Source organism: Strix aluco, chromosome 36, assembly GCF_031877795.1.
Source record: "Strix aluco isolate bStrAlu1 chromosome 36, bStrAlu1.hap1, whole genome shotgun sequence".
Taxonomy (NCBI): Eukaryota; Metazoa; Chordata; class Aves; order Strigiformes; family Strigidae; genus Strix; species Strix aluco.
In genome coordinates, this window is record NC_133966.1 from 144,068 (window position 1) to 164,651 (window position 20,584).

The 20,584-nt window shown below is 53.0% G+C and overlaps 1 protein-coding gene across 1 annotated transcript; it reads left to right on the top strand.

Annotated features, from left to right (window-relative positions):
* The first annotated feature begins 6,254 nt into the window (after nt 1-6,254).
* Nucleotides 6,255-19,608, top strand: LOC141917252 (uncharacterized). Its single transcript, XM_074810356.1, has 6 exons — nt 6,255-6,348; nt 7,269-7,405; nt 9,143-9,324; nt 11,055-11,152; nt 14,054-14,281; nt 17,376-19,608. The coding sequence occupies exons 1-6, from the start codon at nt 6,255-6,257 to the stop codon at nt 17,510-17,512; spliced, it is 876 nt and encodes a 291-aa protein (XP_074666457.1). The 3' UTR covers nt 17,513-19,608.
* Nucleotides 19,609-20,584: the final 976 nt, after the last annotated feature.

Sequence of the window (20,584 nt, forward strand, 5' to 3'; positions counted from 1 at the left end):
GCCGGGCAGAAGCTGCGTCCCGGCCCCGCGCCGAGGACCGCCCCCCCCTGCCGCCCCCACAGCCCCGGCCCCGGGAGGGGGCAGCGGGGAAACTGCCCCCCCCCGCGCCCGGCGCCCTCCGAGGGAGCGAAGCGCCGCTCCGTCCTGCCCCCCCCCAGCCCCCGCCGCCTACGGCCCCCCCCTGGGGACCCCCGGGAGGAGGGAGCCTCGCCCGGCCCCTGCGAGGGAGCAGCCGCTCTGGGTGAGTACAGCGGGACCCTGGAACGGCGGGAGGTTTGGGGGGGAAAAGGGAAAAAAAAACAGAAAAGCGGCTTCACCCCCCCGCGGCCCCTCGGGCTGTCCGGTGGCTCTTGGTGCTGAATTCCCGGGGGAAGCTGAAATGGGGCGGGGGGGGGGAGCAGCGGTTTGGGGCTGGAAAGGCAACGTCCTTCAGCACTGTCCTGGTGGAGGAGCGACCCAGCCTCATCTGGCCGCTTTAATTCCATTTTGCCTCTCTCCCTGTAAATCCCTGAGCCCGGGAGGTATCTCCAGCAGGTACCTTTAATTACAAACTGCTTCCGATGGATTCCGGAGGGAGACTGGGATTGCTGGGAAAGGCCTAAACTGCTGTGCTGCCAGATGGCCTTGGCTGGGCACTGGGAGCAGCTTCCCATCCCTACTGCGGCACGGGGTGAGATATTGGTGTGGGGGAAGGAGCCAGTTTATGGTTGAATCCCATCGCTGATGGCAGACAGAGCCCAAGGGAAAAACTGCCTGGGCTGCTTCTCCTGCCAGAGCTTAGGGCAGAGTTTGTCTAATTTTTATGGCATCATAAAATTTTTATGGCATCAGAGTCTAATTAAGAGGATGAATTTACTTCTAGAATTTAGAAACCCAGAGGAAAGGAATAACAAAATCCCTGCCAATGTAACTGTGACAGGTGTATATATTTTCTTCCCGTTGGTGATCCAAAACAACAGCACAAGAGTATTTCACTCTTGTAAAAAGTGCCAATAGCACGTTGCTCCTGACCTGTGCAGCAGTTCCATTCTCAGCTTGTTGAGGTTCAAACGCTTCCTCTCGAGGCCCCGGGATCACACCCAGCCCTGGCTGGCTGGATGCACAGCGTGTCGCTGTCCCAGCTTCAGCCGCGCACGGACTGAGGGGCAACTTTCACTTCAGACCCTAAAAAACAGGCACTTATTAAGCTTCCAGTGACGGTGAAGCTCAGCACATGGGGTCTGTCCATGAGCTCGTAGCATTTGTGCAGCAATCAAGTGAATTTAGTAGCACACTCACCTAGTACGCATCACTTGAGCTGTGGAGGGTTTTCTAAAAATGTTTTCTTTCATGTTTGTGAGCACACATTGGGATTTTGGGGGGAATTTGCCGTGTCTGACTGAAGACTTGTCATTAAGCCTACAGCTGTATTAATTGTGATTCTCTTGGCTGGAAGGAGCCAAGGGAAAACAATTCAGACATCAGCAATTTTACCAATTATTTACAAAGTGTTCTGCTAACACTTCCAATTCTAGACAGCTGAGGTCCAGAGGAAGTGGAAAACACCATCCGCAGGAGTTGGCAAGTGTTTGTGTTCTGAAAGGTTAAGTCCACGTTAAAACCAGCTTCATTTTAAACAAAAATAAGGAGAGAAGTGAGAAGCAACAGCTTATATGTTGCTGTAGATTGTAAGTGCATGTCCACAGCTGTGTTACGGCGTTAATTGGGAAAGCTGTTCTCATAGGAGGGTGCCATCAGCACCCATCTAAACCATTTCAGTATGCGGACCACGGTCTGCACTGGCTGTAGTGTAGGAGCATTCTGGGCATCTGTATATTTAAATGTGGGTCCTGGGGTGGAATGGTGATTGATTTACGTGAGTTTCTGGCTCCTGCACTTCTGGAACTCTGACGGATGTAAGTGGCAGAGTCAGGCTCTGTGTGCAGGGGAGCTGAGTCAGCTGTTGTGATACAGCGGGCTGGACTCAGCTGCCCCGTTTCTTGTTAGAGCGGAGCGGGAAACGTCCTGCTGGATGTTAAGCTTGGCACTTTAAAAAAAAAAAAACCCCAAATGATTCCTCTAAATGCTCACGTATGGTGTTTTGCCTGCAGCTTATTGCTGGCTGGAAAGTTGTCCTGTTCATCAAAAATGGTTACCACAAACCTTGTTACCCCAGAAACAAGAGAAGCAGTGTGTTACCATCTCTAAGGGCTTGAAATACGCATTTGTTTGTGGGTTTTTTGAAAGTATTAGTAATCAGTCGTTCTGGCAGGGCTACCAGCAGGATTATGTTGTGCTCCTGCGATGTCCACCCGCCTCCCCACCTGGCTAGGTTCTGGTTTGGGCAAGGGTCTGAAGTGTTCAGCCTGACACATCTGCCCTCCAAGCGTCGTAAGTGCTGTGTTACAGAGCAATAGAGACCCCCATCTTGGGGTGGTCTGGAGAAGGACAAATACTGACTGAAGCAACTCCTTTGTGTGTGCGAATAACATTGACATGGCTAAGATGTTCTTGCACTCAGACTGTGGGGGCAGTATCTAAAAGGTTGGAGTAACTTTTCTGGCTGTCCAAATACATCTAACAACAAAATCAGAGATGTTTGTGCTTGACATTTGGAAACAATCAGGAGCAATGTGGAAGAACTATGAATGTGATTTGTTTTCTTTTACTTCAGCAGTTTCTTTTGCTTCACTGAGCCTTGTTCAGAAATCAAACGTACCAAAAGTTTAGTGTCAATGACACAAAGAAAACCATCCCTCTCCTCAAAAGCCCCCCCAAGCAGCAAATGATGCTGAATTGCATTGCTCTTGTTGTTGCCCCCAGGACTGTTCGCAGCTGGGGTATGAACAGAGGTTGCCAGGAAAGGACAGGTTAGTGCTGCTGGGTGAGCACAGCACACGGGGCGCTGCCAGCCTCTGTTACAGAGGTGTCCTAGAAGAAAGAAACAAAGTGTATGAGTTTTCTTTTTGTTGTAAAATCCCTCATTTTCTTTGCATGGTGAAAACCTCTCAATGGGGATTTCTTAATGTCATTTCCCTAGAACCCTGCAGATAAACAACAGCATCTGCCAGTAGAAACAATGAATAATTTCAACAAAACAATCCTTTGGAGTTCCTGAAGGAGCACCTCTCCCCTTTTTCCTTGACCTTGCAGACGAGCTGTGGCCTTTTCTTTCTTTTATCTCCATGTAGTGGCCCCTGTGCTCGGCTCAGAACTGGAGTCATGACCTCATGACAAGCCTCATCTGACCCATGAAATGTCCTGCTCCCAGCAAGAGTGTCGTCCGGGACAGGGGCTGCTCAGGACACAGCGGCCAGGTACAGACCACACAAGGGCAGCCAAGAAACCCGACTGGAATGTGGTTTTGCATGCAGGTTCCTAGGTCAGCCTGGCTTTGGTCAGGCGGCTGCTGACTTGACAGAGAACTGTCTCTTGTCGTGCATGTCTGTGTTCCCCTGCAGCTGCAGCCGGTGAGTCTCTGTTCCAGTTTGGGGCTGGAAGACTCTGCTGGAGCCTGTTACCCCTGGCCTGGGGTTAGCACAGAGGAAACCTCACAGCTGCCGTGCTCCTAGGTGATACAAGTGTTGTGCCACTTTCATTAGTTGGCATTTTTTTTCTGAAGTCACGCTCTCATTCTCTAGTAGTTATACTGATAGAAAGCTGCCTTAAGCCAGAAGAAGTGAGCACAAGCTCTAAGCGTACAAGACTCTTTTACTGACATGACTACACCCACTGCAAGGGCCATACCATGTATTTCTGCTGATGGGGAAGCTGGCACTCTGCTGACTTCATTTAACTTCTGTAGAGGTGGTGTGTGAAGCATCTAATTGGCAGCGTCCACTGCTGTTAGACTCCTTATATAGCTGTGCTGTCAGCTTGGAAACAAACTTCTGTTCATTCTCTATCAAATAATTACCTATAAATTTCTTTAGAAGTGCTCTTGTATGTATGTTCCCGTTTTCTCTCACAAGTGTGCATTTGACTCAGGGAGATTCTAAGCCAATATGAGTCTTTACAGTTGCGTTTATTTTACACAAAGCATTGATGTACCTAAGCTGAGTTGGACCTTTAATCTAGGAACGCAGGAGTGGAGACTTGCAGCATCGGGCACTGGAGGAGGTGGCTGTTGTAACTTGGATGGAGGGGGAAGGAAGGGCTGAATAGAGTCGAGATCTTTTCTTGTGGATTCGTTGTAAATTTGAAGCAGAAGGTGGAACAGGTGGTGTGTATTTATGCCCTACTCAGCCTCTTCTCACGGTACTTAAGGTGCAGGCTTCTGCAGTCGCTTCTTTGGACCCAAACTGTGTGAGAGAATTTATGGTGTGTGGGTGAGTGGAGTCAGAGGTGGGGATTTGTGGATGGCTGTGCACAGGCAGGTTGGTATCACTGGTTTGATGTGTCTGTGCTCTTGGCCAGTCTGTGCTGCCCAGCGCAGGTGTGATCTCTGCTGGAACTGGAAGAAAATGTTGCAGCTGGACGGTGGTAGTGGTGAAGGAAATAAAGCAGCAACTCCCCAGTGCCTGTGCTGCTTCAAAATCAGTGGTGGGGAAGGTAAAAGGAAATGCAAAAGACTGAAAGTGAATCTACCAGCAGCGTATGTGGGTTTTGGGGGTCCTCTATACACACCATCCTGTGTTGTGGAGACTTTGCAGACAGTTGCAGAATCCAAGTGCTGAAGCTGGGTGTCTCCCCGGCTCCATTCTGACCGAGAAGCAAACCCAAGAAATGGAAAACCACCTGCCTTCAGTTCTCTCTGTCAGGTGTTTCGGCCTTCTCTCAGCCTGGCAACAAATGCCCAAGCTGTCATCCTCTGGCGTCTGTCTGTGAGCTTTCCTCTCCCGCATTCCCTGTGCCCGGTGAATTATCTCTGTCCACACGCCTTCCACAGCCACGCGCTGCTGGGGTGCCTGATGTTTGACGTGACAAACCAGAGCTCTTCAGTATCAGAATACGTTCTGTTGTAACGTCTCTGCGGTATTTTGCTCTCTGTTCCGGAGGAGACAATGTTCTGAACTGTGTGCAGAGGTGGAGAATGTGCAGGTTTACATCTATAGAGGGGAATCTGGAGTTTGTGTGTTGGGAGCACACGCTGGCGCTGGGGCCAGGGACTCCTTCGCCTGAGCTGAGCCCTTTGCTTTTCTGTTCCTGCTGGCATCAGCTACGCACAGAGTATCCCGTGCAGACCCTGGTGATGGAGTTGAGCTCTGGGGGATGCAGGGAAGTGTCTGCCGTTTCCCAGGAATAATCCCAAACGCTCGTTGTTCCCACAGCCAAATGCTGGGTGGCACTTGGTTTAGGATCTAATGTGCTACAATAAGAAACCATCTTCTGCTGCCAGGAGCAAGGGACTCGCAGCTCTGTGTGCCGAGGGTGGCATTTCAGCTTTGCTCCCCTTGTTAGAATCTTTCTGTACCTTTGAGGTTTGGTTTTTTTCCTTTTTCTAGGTTTGCACCCCGCCTCCCCTGCAGGATACATCCTATCTGAATATGCACAGGTTAACGGAATTTGAAACTGCTCCCAACCTCCTGCTCACCGCAGGGCTGGCTTCTGAGAGCCGTAGTATGTTCACAGATGGTAAAGAAAGGTAGGGGACATTTTCCTGTGTTCAGAATTTTGTTTCCCGTTTGGTTCACCACTTTCACAATGTTTATGCAAGGAGCTTGGACGTGCTGGAAGGCAGGACTTTGGTTTCAGGAGGCATGTCGGGGCCATTGGTTTAGTCCTTTACTGGTATGAAGACAAAACTTGTGAAAAAATCATACAATAAAATAGAAAAACCCACCTCATTTATCTTGTTAACTAGTTACTTGCAATGTGGAAAAAGTACTTTCTTTCCTAATGTCAATCATCTGTATAGTGGTAGTTTGTTCCTGTCTCAAAGGGAAGCAACAATTGTCTGGTTTATACTGACCTGGTTCATCTGCCTTTGTCGTGCTCCCTGTTATACAGAAGCTCTCTCAACTGTTTGGTGCCAGGCTTCTTTTTTCTTCTCTTCTCAATTCCAAAATCTTTATTCCCTCAAATCATATTCAGTGCTTGAAATCCTTTTAGTTTTTTTTTTCTTTTCTTCCTCAGGTTGATGCTGTGGAATTAATTTGTTGTACGTTACCTTATGAACTAGAATATTTTGGGTTCTCTCGTAGACATAACATTGAAAGAGAATTTGGAATTCCTCTGATGTTGATCTCTCAGAGGATTGGTATACAAGCATGGTGTGTAGGAACAACTTCCAAGAGCTGACGCACTTTTTACTCATTTCATTCCTTCCCCCGGCCATGCCCCTTCACTTGGCCCCGCTCTGGCTCTCCCTTCGTCGCCAGCTCCAGACTGTGGTGATGCTGCAGTGGGTCTGCTCCTGCCTCGCCCTCAGTGAGCAGCAGGGGGGTGGAATTTGGCAATTTGGGGAGGGGGATTGTGCCCCAAATGCCCCTGACCCCCCTCGTCCACCCCTTCCTCCCTCCCAGAGGCCTGGGTTCCTTAGGGCTGCACTGTGTACAACACCCCTCCCCTCCCCCCCGATGGGAATTTTGGGGTGGTGGGGGGAATGGGGACCCTGGGAAAGGGGGTGCTGGGGGGGTGGGTAGCCCCAAGTGGGAAGCCCCCTTCTCCCCTCTTCCTGGGTGCGGGGGTCCTGCAGGGCAGCGCTGCGCCTGCAGCAACCTCCCCTCACTTGAGATGTAGTTTAAGCGGGCACCCAAGAGGTGGCAAAATCTTCTAATCAGTCACTATACGTGTACGAATCCCCACATAACGCATTAATTCTCGTTTTGGGGACAGAGATGTCTAGATCTGCACACATCACTGAATTTCAGAGACCCTTTCCTACGGTACTCTGCTCGTTACCAATAGCATTGCTTTTGTTTGTGCCTTCTGTGCTCTTTCCCTGCGGAAAGAAGGGAACCACTTGTGGTGGGTTGATCTCAGCCAGGAAGAGCCCGACCCGGGGAAGGAACAGCTGATTTCAGCGGCGGCCTTTGGAGCAAGGACAGAGGTGGTTGGGGCTGTGGGAAAGGAGGCAGGGAGGAGGGGATGTGGGGAACACCATGAGAAGAGAGAGAGGAGAAGGAGGCACTAAACGTCTGAGTGTAACCACTGCAAACATAAATTCAACCACAAACTTCATCTGTTTGTTACAGGGCGGAGATGAAGCCAAGGGGTGACATTCCCCAACACAGTGTTGCCCAGACACTCACGGACACAGGATTGCTTAAAACAAGCCCATTTATTGGATATTTACTTTGGGTAGATCCCTCCTGTGCTCGAAGCAGGAGGAGCATCACAACTGTGAGCGGGTGCAGAGGCTGCGTGGGAAGCAGGGACCCGGCTGGTGTCCAGCTCGTCACGCCGAGGGGCAGAGGAGGAGGCACAGCACGTTCCCCGTCAGGTGCTCCACGGTCTGGAGGAGGAGGGAGAGAAGGGGCGGCCGGTAGGTTCTGGGGAGACTATTGGAATCTTGGGGGGAAAAATGGAGAACTGGGGGGCCAGTAGGATCTGGGCGGGGGCTAAGGGGGTTTTGGAGGGACCAGGATGGCGGGGGGGGGGGGGGGAAATGGGGTTTGGAGAGGTCACAGGGGTGATTTGGGGTCCCTGAGGGTCCCAGGGGTACCTGACCCCCGCTTCATGTGTCCCCCCTCGGCAGATGCTGCTGCCTCAGGTGTAGCCCGAGAGTGTCGGCCCCGACTACCTCCAGTACCAGTGCTGGGAGGCACTCCAGCTGCTACTGGGAGTACTGGGAGGAACTGGGAGGGGGCTGGGGGTCACCAGAAGGGGTGGTGGGAGGGGACTGGAGGGCACTGGGAGGCAGCTGGGGGCTACTAGGAGGGACCTGGGGAAATTGAGAGGTAACTGGGAGGGAGGCAGTGTGGGCATGGGGTACTGGGAGGTAACTGGGTGGTAACTGGGAGTACTGGGATGGGTTGGGGGGTACTAGGAGGTAGTTGGGAGGCAGCTGAGGGCTACTGGGAGGGAACTCAGGGGCACTGGGATGACCTGGAAGCACCAGAAGAGGATTGGAGACACTGGAAGGTGGTTGGAGGCCGCTGGGGCAGTGCTGTGAGAGACTGGGAGGTAACTGGGAGGGAGGTGGTATAGGTTGGGGTAACTGGGAGCACTGGGATGGGCTGGGGGTCACTGGTAATTGAATGTGGTGGGGGACTACTGGAAGGTGTCTGGGGGTTAAGGAGAAGGACTGGGAAGTAGCTGGGAGGGAGGTGGGGCAGGTGGGGGTAACTGGGAGGTAACTGGGGGTGATTTGGAGCACTGGGCAGCTGCTGTGCAGACCCTGACAGGCGCCCTGGCCACCTGGGTGGTCCTCCCAGGCTGTGGGGGTGGGGGACAGCGCTGCCACCATCACCGGGGCCACCCTCACCTGGGTGCTGCGGGGTGAGACCCCCAAACTTCCTTTTCACCCCAAAATCATCCATGGCCCCAGGATCCATGTTTCACCATCAAATCTCCCAATTTTACCACAAAATTCCCACATTTGACCCCCAAATCTCCCATTTTGGACTCCCAAATCTCCCACTTTTCATCCCAGAATTTCCCAGTTTGACAGCAAATCAGCCTCAGCACCCCCAACAATCCTATTTTTCATCCCAAAATCTATCCGGAATATCAAAATCCCACAGTTTTACCCCAAAATCTGCACCAGCACCACCAAAAGCCTTCCTGTTTTGCCCCAAAATTCTATTTGGACCCCAGAATCCCCCAATTTGAACCCAGAATGTTCTAGCAACTAACCAGTGCCCAGTCAAAACCAGCCCAGCTCCCCAGTACAAGAGAGGATTTTGGTGCTGGGACAAATGGGGACGTGCCAGCTTGGCGCACGGGTGCATTTTCATGCCCTGAGATGTCTCGGGAGGGGCAGGATGGGCTAAAGCTTCCCTCCTTCTCCTCCTCCTCTCTGGGCTGGGTCCGGGTGTGCAGTCCTGGGGGCAGCGGCAGAGGCCGGGGGGGACCCTGCTCAGCACACTCAGGGTGGTCCCTGTGGGAAGGACGCTATGGAGTCCCAGTGGCTCGTGGATCTGGCTTTATTTAAAAAACCAAAAATCATTATTCCAGTACAGCCTTTTTCCAGAGCATTTGGTCTCTCGGAGGGTCAGAAGAGCCAGCAGCACAGCGACCGCAGGCTCCACCTTGATATCGGCCTCTGCTCTGTTGTCAGGATGCAGACGGTCTCGGCTGCCAGGGACCTGATGGAGAGTTCAGAGTCTTTCTCCAAGGGCTGGAGCACTGCGAGGGAAGGGAGCAGAGCAGACGTGAACCCTCACTGCCCGCAGAGACCCCAGGACCCCCCTCCAGCCTATGCCAGCACCATCCATCTTCTTCCCTGGCCAGGAGGAGCCGGTGAGACAATCAGAGCAGCTGAAGCTGCTGCTCAGGAATGACCCGTGTACCCCCGACACACAAAGGAGCTCAGGACTGGGCCAGGCCACAGAGTCATTTTTCGTTTGCCGTACGAGCTAGTCTAGAGTTGTGTGTGCCCTCAACGAGCCCGTGTATTGATCTGAGCATCACAATGTGGAGTCTGGACATCATCAGCCTCCTGGCAAGGGGCAGGACAGAGACGGCTGTTCTTTCCCCACAAATTCCCTTCCTTTTTGGTGAGAAAATAAAATTCCTCCAAGATTTCAAGACCTCACTAAAGAGATACGCTAACCTATGTGTTAAGACACAAACAGCTTTCTGAAACTGCTCTTGAAAAAAACCTTCTGAAATTGCTCGTCTGCCCCAGGAGCGTTTTCCTGGGCACGGCAGGACCTGCCTGGGCTCTGTCCCCTACTCACCATCATGGATCTGCCACAGCCTCTCCTGGCTGAGGATCCTCCGGCGCTGCACAGCAAGCCCTGGGGCACAGAGTTAATGTCAGAGCTCTGCTCCCCCTTGGCAGGGCTGTCCCCTGGCAAGGACAGCTCCCGAGGGCGGTGGGACCCAGCAAGACCCCCCGCCAGCCCCACCAGTGGGGACTGGGGCTGGGCAGCCAGAAATGGCTTCCTGGGGACTCACCGATGAACCTGATGGCTGCCTCTCGCACGGTGGCCTGAGGGTTCTCCACGTAGGGCAGGCTCTGGCGCAGATACTCATCCACCCTGCTCCTGTTTTGCGTTATCTGAGGGAGCACAAGGGCATGGGGCTGGTACGGACCCTCCGCAGCCATCCGGACCAGTCCCTCCTGCCAGCACTCCTGCTCCCTCCCAGTGACTCCCGTCTCCCAGCCAGGAGCCCTGTGGGGCTGAGGGCCAGAGCGCGCCACAGGCAGAGGGGGCTGGGGGTGCTGAGACCCCTCCGTCCCGCTGCCAGGGCCCAGATGGGCCGGGGTCTCCTGGAGAAGAGCCCTTGGGGGCTGCGTGCTGGAGGCCAGGGAAGGAGGATGCAGCTGGAGCAGCGGGGCTGGGGCAGGGCAGCGATGCAGATTGGCACAGCCCTCCCCATGGCACGGCTGCAGCCCCCGTCCAGCCAGCCCTGGGCTTTGGGGGTTGTCCTCACCAAGCACTGTCCGATCAGGTGTGTCTGCCATATCTCGGCCAGGAAGCTGAGCCTCCTCCAGCGCAGGAACTCTCCACAGGCACTGAGGGTGTCCCGGGAAGCCTGTGGAGAAGCAGAGGCTGGGAGATGGTACCAGAGCCCAGGGAAGGAGACGTGGCATCCTCCTCCTCTGGGCCTGGCTTTGAGCTGGGGGGACGGTGTGATCCTGGGATTGGATCCCCCTTCATTCCTGGGGCCATCCCGCGCTCTGGGAGCTCCGACTGAGCAGGGAACTCTCTGTGCCAGGTTCTCTGGCCCTGCTCGTGCTGGGGCTGCAGGGACCCTTCCTGTGGGCCGGGGGGGACCCCACCTCCCCCTCCAGCTCTGCAGCAGTGGGACCAGCGCAGTGGGACCCTGCGGTGACACACATTCCCATTGTCCCTCATGCCCAGGCCACCCCCGTGGTGTCAGCACGCCCTTCCCCGCGACACCAGTTGCTGATCACTGCACCTTGGCCACGCTCTCGATCTGGTCACTCATATGGAAGAACAGTGGGAGCAGGACCCTCTGCACTGTCTTCACCATTTTTTTCTTGTTTCTCCCCACCGCAGTCTTCATCACATCTTTGAAGAGGCGGATGGAGAGCTCCCGCAGCTGGCTGGACTCCTGGCAGGGAAGAGGACGGAGGGAGCTCAGCACCCTGCCCACGGTGAGCAGGGGCGTTAGCGTGGCTGATGGGAGAGGAGCTGTTCTGGGGTCAGATCCTGAACGCAGGAGCCGTTGGCCAGACCTGCAGCTGTGGCTCAACGGCCCCAGAGCCCTGAAAGGCCCCGGAAGAGGAGCGGGGAGGGGAAGAGCCCCAAAAGGCTACGCAAGAGGAGTAAGGGGGGGACCCCTGCCCAAATGCTTCCCGCATGGCCACACTGAAGGGCAGCCATCTTGCAGCCATTGCCTCGGCTCAGGCTCCCATGGCAGCCTTACATCATCGAAGAGGGGTAGGAGCTCTTCCGCCAGCCTCAGGTTTATGAGGTTGGCCTCTTCCCTCTTTATGTGACCCATCACGTTGATAAACAACACCAGCGCCTTGGTCTTGACATCGGCGCTGGCGTCCGTCAGGGTCTCCAGTATGTCAGGCAGCAGCACCGTCAGTTTTCTGGCCTGTACGAAACACACCGTTGTCTTTTTGTGAAGTGGTGAAAGACCCCTCCACCGCCCCAGCCCCAGGCTGCCGATGTGGCTCGCCTTGCTGACCCCCCCGCTCACCATTTCAGGTGTTTTCGAGAGTGTGATGAGGCCCGTGAGCACCAGCGAGAGCGTCACTGGGCTGGGACGCCTCAGGTACCTGTGGGCTTCGTACAGGGCAGCAAACTGCTCCACGTCAATGTCAGCGCAGGCCAGGAGCTAAAATGGAGACAGTGGTGAGAGACCAGCAGAGCTGCAGGGCTCCCTCCCCGCCACCAGCACGGTCCATGGCAAGTGTCTCCTCTCCCCTTGAAGCCACCTCAGAGTCTCCACGTCTCTGACCCAGGACCAGCAACTGCCTTGACTCTGGTTTCCGCCCCTTCCTGGGGTCTCCAGGCTGCAGAGCTGGGCAGGGGGATGCAGGCAGGGGGGGAGGGCAGAGTGCTGCCTGTGCTGGGACAGGCTTGGTGGGGCCAAACCAGCATGGGGTGGGCGCGAGCATGTGACACAGGGGTCTGGCTGGTGCTGAGCATGGGAAGGAGGAGGAGGAAGGCAGAGCGCTGGGGCTGAGCGTGGGTCACTCACAGCCAAGGGGTAGATGCAGGCGTCCTCCATGGCAGAGCTGAACACCTTGCGCACCCGGCAGTCCTGCAGCACATCGAACAGCTCCAGCAAGACGTTCGCCAAAGTCCAGTACACGGAGATCATCACCTCCCACATGGCTATGGCAGCGCTGCGGAGCCAGAGCAAACTCAGTCAGTCGGGCTGCCTTGGCTCCTCCGGACCCCGGCCCTGCCCACGCCCCTCATTTTGGAGTGCCTGGGGATGCAGAGGGGGGTGAGGTTCTGTTCCCATGGGGCAGGGGCTCTGCTTTGGCCAGCTCTGGCTGAAGGGGGAAGCGTGGTGGGATGGAGAGCCCTGCTCCTCAGGGATAGATATCCTGCAGTTTTCCGTGGGTCTGACAGCCAGAGAGTCTCTGGGCCACTCTCCCCCTGGGGAACGAGCCGTCAAGGCTGTCGAGGCTGGTACCTGTCACACGTTGGAGAGATCCTCAGAAGGCTCCTGACCACCTCCCTGGGGCTCCACTTGTTCAGCTGCAGCAGCAGGGAGTCCAGGCTCTTCCGGGCTGGCTCCATGTGGATGTGCTCCACATTTTTGTGGATGTATCTCATAATTTCTGGCACCTGGAGGGGACATGGGTAAGGATGGTGCTGCCATTCCCATCCCTCCCTGCTGCCTTGAAATGGTTTTGGGTGCCTGAGAGAGCCGGGTTAGGGCAGGAGGGAAGATCAAGACTTAACACGTTTTGACACAGGAGGACAGTCCAGCCACGGGGCACTTACATCCGTCAGCCAGGACGCTGGGTCTCTCACGGCCATGTCCACAATGTTGCTACCCATCTGCATGTCGTAGACTTCATCTGCTGTCAAGGACTCGATGGCTATGCGGAGAATGTCCGTCTTGTGATGCCAGAGGCTTTCGCCAAACACCTACGGGAGGAGGGATGGGGGGGAAGACATGTCACTCCGAGCATGCCGATGGTGCTGCATGACTGAGCAGCTCATCCATCCCTTGTCCCTTTGCTCGCACAAGCCGATGCCACGGACAAGGGTCCCTGCGAGGGGGGAGCTCATTACCATTGTTATGTCGCTGCTGTCAAGCGAAGAAAGCAACAAGGTGCTCTCAGAATCCCATCCTGGTTGGAGCTCTGGGTGCTCGGGATTCTCCTCCGGCAGTGTCTCGCCTACACGGAAACATGGAAGAGTCGGTAGGACACACCATCTTCGCCAACAAGCCTCCCAGATGGCGAAAAGAGCTTTAAATGGCACCATGCCGAGGAAACGGGGTCCCGGCATCGAGCCAGCCCCGGGGAGCCCTCTACTCACCGATCTGCAGTGGTTGGACCAGGGTCACCTCGTAGGGCTCTGGAGGAGAGCTGCTCTCCTGGGGAGCATCCACCTCCTGCCAAACCACCCTGGGGTGGGGGGTTCCCTCTGCCATCCTCAAAAATGGAGAAAAGTGGTTGAGGGACATTGGGGGGGGTTCAGCTTAAGGGAAAGGCCGGGGGCGGCAGGGAAAGACGTAGGCTCAGGAGTGTCCTCGCTGCGCTCCTGTCCTGTCCCTTCCCTGTCTTGTCAGACACTGTGGGGCCGCGCTGCTTGGATACGTTGCTGTGGGGTGACACGGAGGCGTGTCACAAAGGGGGGTCACAAAGGGGGTCACATTGTGACACGTCACCCAGGCCGGGTGGGGCAGGGGTTCCGCTGCAGGGCGTAGGGACCTAGATTGCCATTGGGCCATGGCTCCCCTCGGGGTTCCCCCAGGCCCCCATCATGTCCCCTCAGGACCTTCCTGTACCCTCAGGCTCGTCCCAGAGGGTTCACACACCCCAGCACAGCCCCTGGACCTTCTGCTTTGATCCCGACAGAAACACTGCAGACTGCCCCGTCTCTCCTTTGCGGTCACCTGAAGCGTTTGCTCGCCTGTCTCCAGTTCTCTCCCACACTCAGAGTAATCTGCTACAACAGCGTCCTGGTTTCAGCTGGGATAGAGTTAATCTTCTTGAGCTGGGAGGGGGTACAGCCGGAGTGCCAGGCCCAGACTGGCCATTGGAGTGTTCCATATCCCGTGACGTTATGCTCAGGATATAAAGCAGGTGCGTTCTCTCTTGCTTCCAGTTTTGTGATGGCAGGATCTCTGTTCTGTCGGGATCGCTGGCCGGGAGCAGGCTGGGTATCAGTTGGTGGGTGATGAGCAATCGCCTTGTGCATTACCCATTTGTACTTTCTCTTATTGTTTTGTTTTATTACAATCACTAAACTGGTGGGTTTTTATCTCAACCTATGTGTTTTCCTTGTGTCCCTCCACTCTCTTCCCCCATTCCCCTGATGGGGGGAGGGTGAGCGACTGGCTGCGTGGTGTTGGGCTCCGACCTTTTTAAACCTGGAAAGCATTTCCTATCAGGAGACTTGAGAATCAGAATCTCCTTTTCCTTAAAAAACAGAACTGGAAGCTGTAGACTGCACAGTTATAAATGAGTCTGGAAAACAGAGTGTGGGTGACTCCCCATAGTACGGGTCTGCTTCAGTTTAGGGCAGCTGCTTGAGGCAGAGGCTGTGGGAGGTGTGAGTGCCTCAAATCCCTCCACAGCATCCTGATGCCAGGAGCGGCTTGCAGGAGAGAGCTTGCCTCACCAGGGGTTCTGCACAGGGATGTGTCTGTACCTGCCCTCAGGTAGGGCACTTGCCCAAGCAGATGCTCTGTGGCTGCTGGGGAAGTGTTGGAGCACTCCTCCTCCTGCCACCTCCTGGGGCTTTTCTGTTCCTGGTGATTTCTTGCTCCACCTGGGAGGAGAGGCAGTCTTCTGCTACAGCCACATCAGAGGATGATCCGCAGGCATGGTGAGCACTGAAGGCTCCTGATCAGCTGGGTCAAGCCTTGGCTTGAGCCGAGTCATGAATAGCTCAGATAATTTTACAGAGGATATTGCCAACAGGTGTGCGTCCTTGCAGAGATATACTCCAGAAAGCGTTTTGAGATTGACAGCAAGGTTAGCAGCAGAGCAGAAAAAGCAGAATGCCGATGGATAAACAATTATGCAGGGGACCCCCTAATTTGTCGATTTCTGTATTGCATTGACTGTGTAAAGGCTGGAGAGCCATTAGCAGGGTCCTCTGAGATTACTTTCCCTTCCTGTAGTGTCTGGCAGAAGGAGAGGCTGTGGCAGGGCATTACATGCTCTGGTTATTTTCTCCTGCTGCATTGAATCGTTAAGGTCATTGCTAAATCTTGGCAGTATCCTTTAATCGAGGCTCACTTTTTCCCTCTACCCTTGCATGCTTTTCTGTTGTTGCTGCTGTTGCTCTCATTTTATAGAAATGATTCTAAGATTACTCTTGTTTAGAACGTTCCCTGAGCTGCCTTTCTCGGCAGATGTCAGTTAGCAACACAGTTTCATGAGGACTTAAACCCTTAAATACTGAAGTCTGTTCTGTATATGGCTGATCCAAAAGATCAGAGAGAGTATTAGGCAGGCCGAAAAATAAACCTCCTGGCACTTATGTCAAGCAGCTTGTACAGAAGTTTGATGTATGTGTCAGCTGTGAAATAACACATGAAAAGCTGACAGAGAATGAGCCTGTCCTTCATTCTGTCTTATCGTGGCACATGGAAATAATCATAAATTGTAGAAGACCCTTGCTGGATGAGACCGACAGACTATTTATTTTTTTTTTTTTAGAGGGACTGAGTGTGGGAGGAGAGGCCACAGCTCAGACATGACCTGGGGAAAAAAAATTGTTTTAGGGAACACAAAACCTGGAGGTTTTTCTTCAGTCAACCACTTTGTCCCTCTTGTTGCTTGACAACAGGACTCCTGAGTCCCTGATGTTGCTTCCCTGTCAAACAGCAGATGATTCCAGAGTTCCTGGGTAAATCCATTCCTTGCTCTTGCAGACCTGGCCGGGGCTGCACGCTGAGCAGGACTTTGCACATTTGACTTGTCCCTTGTGCTGCCCTGAGGCTGGGGGCATCTGTTGGATCTCCAGACTCTTTCTGGCCCCTGGAGAGAGGTGGTGGGTGCAGGCACTTACAGGGCCCTCAGCCTGCCGGGGGGCTCTGCCTGCTGTGGCACTAGTTGGCAGAGGTGGGAGAAGAGCTCTGAGACCGTCTACCCAGCCTGACTCGCCCGCCGGTGGTTAACATCCTGGCTCAAGTCACCAGCTGTAGTTGTCTGATTGCAGGGCAGCCTTCAGCGCTGTTTCACGCATTAAAAGATGCGAGGTCAGTTTTGGCCAGTGTGTATCTGCTAGGCTATGCCTAGTTTTAAATTGAATGCAAGTGCCTCTGCTCTTGAGAATTATTTTTTTCCTCCCCATTGAGCTTTGCCGTACTCTCTCTCTGCTCTGTCACTGATAACAATGCTGAGTGATAAAATGCCTCTTGCCTTTGAAGTCAGGTCTAACAACACCAATTTTTAAACCAGTTTGAACTCTGTAGTGGAAGAAGATAGGACAATGATATGGCAATCATTAGTTTCTTGTTTCCCCCTAATCTGGTAGAATGTGTCTTATTGTGGCCTTTGCTAACTGTAACCACAGCAGCAAATAGTGATGGATGTATTGCACTAGGATCTGCCATCTCAGTGATCATATTCTGCTTCCAGACGCCTTACAGGTCACAAAGTAAACTAACATCCAGCGGCGATACATCAGGATGGTGCAGAAAATTCCCTCCTCCCTTTCAGAGAGATGATCCAGGTTGTTCGGGACCTTGGAGCAGGAGCTGACTTTTCCAAAGTCCAGCAGTATCCCAACCTGCCCGTTACTGAGCAGGCTGCTGTGTAAAGGTCAATGAACTTGTCTGCCTGGATTAGTTGGAGGGGCCGTACAGGGATCAGCAGGTGGAATGAAATTCAATCTATACCAGCAGAAGAGTGGGAAGGTGACTGAAGGGGACGGGGTCTATTGGAGCTTTGGTAGTAGGGCACTCCCTGTTGTGGGGTGGAGGTTTTCTTAAATTTAAATATGTTTCTATTAGTTCTATTTGTTTGCATTCCAAACTGGGGCATAGGAGCTAAACAGCACACGGTGGCTTTTGGAGAGTAGTTATGGCGCGGGCAGAGACGTGAGTGTAACACTAATGTGCCCTGGAATCAGAGGGAGGCGTGCTGGTGCAAGAGGTCTGGGGTGAGTGTAAAAGCAGTTGTGATTACGGAGGAAGTTAAAACATCCATCTCTTGTTCCCAACAGCTTGTAGGAAGACTGAAGACAGCAGCAGAAGTGGTGCACTGGATGCGGTGGAGAACAGCTGTACCTTATATGAAGAACATCCGTATCGATCCTTCTTTGGAGGGTTGTTTAAATTACTTTTGGCCTCTCTGAAATGAGGAAGGTAAATGTGTCCAGTTGAATTTCCCCTGTGCTGTGTGCATAAACAAATTTAGAAAAGTGAATTTTTGCCCAGCCGCAGGACGTCCTGAGATGAGTATGAGAGCAAGTGGGATAGATCGCTTCTGAGGAGCGCCTGCCACTTCCTACAGAAGCTAAAAAGACATGTCAACTTTTACATGTCTAAAGTCAGAAGAGATCTCGGTCTTTGGGGAGATTTTGTAAAGCATCTAAGAGGATGAAACAGAGGAGTGGTTAAACTGATCGGTTGAGTTACCTCCTCACATTGCATGTGTGCGTGTTGTTACATCTCTTGGGCACTTCAGAAAATAATCCCCTTCTCAAGAGTACTAAGCTGAATACACTTCTAGATGGTGACTGCACGTAAGGATGTAATACTTCCAAGGAGAAATAGACTTTTGTTTTACATTATTTAACAAATTTGCCTGTGGCCTATCTACTACTCCCTGTTTTTCTGAACAGTTCACAAATGTGTCAGTTCTTTGCTGCTGGGGTAGAGAGTACCTCGTGTAGATGCTCACGTACCCAAGAGCCAGGCCACTGAAGAACATCAGAACAACCAACAGGCGGATTAATATTAAGGTGGCTCGAGTGGATCTGGACTGGCAGCATAAGGGTTAACAATTTACGGCTCGCTGGGCCCATGACTCTTCAGGCCATCAGGGAAGAGAAGGAACATAGAGATGGGCTCGTGACCGAGGGGTGGACTTAACCATGGCTGCTATTTCACAGGTGATCCATGAATGTGCGCCATGAGACAAGCAACCAAACGGTTAAAGCCCATTTGGTATGGAGGACGATGGTCAAAATATAAATATGGGGAGGCCTGGTGGAATGATTATATCACGCTCCCACAAACTCGGCATGGCAAACACTGTGTGCTTACAATGGTGGAAGCAGCCACGTGTTGGTTGGAAACTCATGCCGTGCCCCATGCCACTGGCCCGAACACCATTTTAGGCCTTGAGGAGAAAGTCTGATGGCGGCATGGCACGCCAGAAGGGATTGAGTCAGATAATGGGACACATTTCCGAAACAACCTCATAGAGGCCTGGGCCAAAGAACATGGCACTGAGCGGATATATCACATTCCCTACCATGCACCAGCCTCTGGGAAGATTGAGTGATACAATGGGTTGCTGAAAACTACACTGAGAGCAATGGGGGGTGGAACTTTCAAACACTGGGACGGGCATTTAGCAGAGGCCACCTGGTTAGTCAATCCCAGAGGATCTGCCAAGCAAGCTGGCCCTGCTCAGTCAAACCTCCTACGTACCGTGGATGGGGATAAAGCCCCCGCACTGCGCATTAGGAACACGCTGGGGAAGGCCGTCTGGGTTACTCCTGCAGTGGGTAAAGGTAAACCCATGCGTGGGATTACTTTTGCCCAAGGACCTGGGTGCACTTGGTGGGTAACGCAGAGGGATGGAGAGGTCCGATGTGTGCCTCAGGGAGATTTGATTTTAGGTGAGAACAGCCAATGAACCGGACTGTCAAATAACCCTGTTATGGCAATTGGTGCTTCACAACATCCCCGTGCCACATCCAAAGCCACCTGCTCCACCGACTGAGCCTACTCCGCATAATTCCTCAGCCTTATAGACTGTCATAACAGATGGAACCCGAAGTTATGGACTAAATGAGCTCAGCAAACATTGTGGAAGGATGGCCCATAGACTAAGGGAATGATATCTGTGAGACCTGGGGAAAAAAAGGGGTGGTGATTCCTTAAGATGTATTTGGAATCTGAGCATAACGTCAATGGTATGGAATAAGGGGTGGAGACTGCCCTGGTTTCGACCAGGATGGAGTTAATTTTCATTGGAGTGTTTCATACCCTGTGATGTCATGCCCAGGTGGGCAGGCTCTCTCTCGCTCTCTCTCTCTCTCTCTCTCGGCTTTTCGCTGGGGGCTTGCACAGGTGCCATCTGCTCGCTGGGTCGTGTTGTTGCTCGGGTGGGGTGGTCGTCGTGCTCGGTAAGCCACTGCTGCATTTTACCCGTTTTCTTTTTGAACTCACTATTGTTACTGTTGTTCTCTTGTTATATTTAGTAAATTCTTTCTTTTTATTCAACCCACAAATTCTCTTCTTTTGTCCCTCCCCTATCTTACCAGACTGGGGAGGGGGAGGTGAACGGCCGGGCACGTGGAGCCTGGCTGCCAGCTGAGTTCAAACCTCCACAATAGTTTTGTCCCACTTCATCAGGTGAATCCCATCTCTTCCTCAGGGAGGGTATTAATGGCATAGAAACCCATTACTAACACCAATGGCACAACCAATTGTCTACCTGCAGGGTCTGTTCCTTTCTCAAACCTCTTCCACTCCCCAGCAGGACTGAGAAGATCACCTGTGCCCGAATGCCTTTGAACGTCGTGTCCAGAGTCCTGTCGTCATGCTTGACACTCTCCAGGTCTCCTGGGGCAGGATCAGTGGTGCTCGTGTGGAAGAGCAGCTGGGGTGACATTCCAAGGGTTGGACAATTGATACAGAGGAATGATTACTTGTTTTAAGACTTATTTACTTATTTACTTATAGAAAACTGCTTAGCAACTTATTTACTTACTTCTAGCAAGTTATAGTATTACTTATAGTATTTTTTAGTATCGCTAAGAATCCTGCTTGCCCAGACTGTTCTGTGGAATTTTACCAAGGACTGCTGTGTCCATCAAAACAAAGCAGTTTACTGTGAAAATCTACCAAGAACTGCAGTGTTCAGCAAAATATCATGTTTTTGTCCTTGAGGAACAGGTGTGCTCTAACTAGTTGGGCCTCGGTAATGAGTAAAGATAGCCATGTACGGATGGTAGAAGTTTCATTGGTTCCCTTTGAAGATAGGATGAGTAAACCAGCTGAAAAACATTTTTGTTGTTCAAGAAATTGGCCAAGAGAATCTGCGCATGCTCCCGGGAAAAGTACCAGGTGAGGACTGTGAGCCTTCCTCCCAAAGACCCCTGGAGACACCCCCCAGGAGGCAATGGGCAGGTGCAAAGAGAACATAAACTGCTGACACCAGCCTCTAGAGTTAACCCAGCCTCACTCATGCATGTGG

What these genes read in the sequence shown, in the direction of transcription:
- LOC141917252 (XM_074810356.1), top strand. Translation starts at nt 6,255, where the DNA reads ATGCCCCTTCACTTGGCCCCGCTCTGGCTCTCCCTTCGTCGCCAGCTC. An exon ending in AGCTCAGCACCCTGCCCACG is followed by an intron (nt 11,153 to 14,053) that starts GTGAGCAGGGGC and finishes TGATCCCGACAG; the next exon opens with AAACACTGCAGACTGCCCCG. An exon ending in ATGCTCAGGATATAAAGCAG is followed by an intron (nt 14,282 to 17,375) that starts GTGCGTTCTCTC and finishes TGTTCCCAACAG; the next exon opens with CTTGTAGGAAGACTGAAGAC.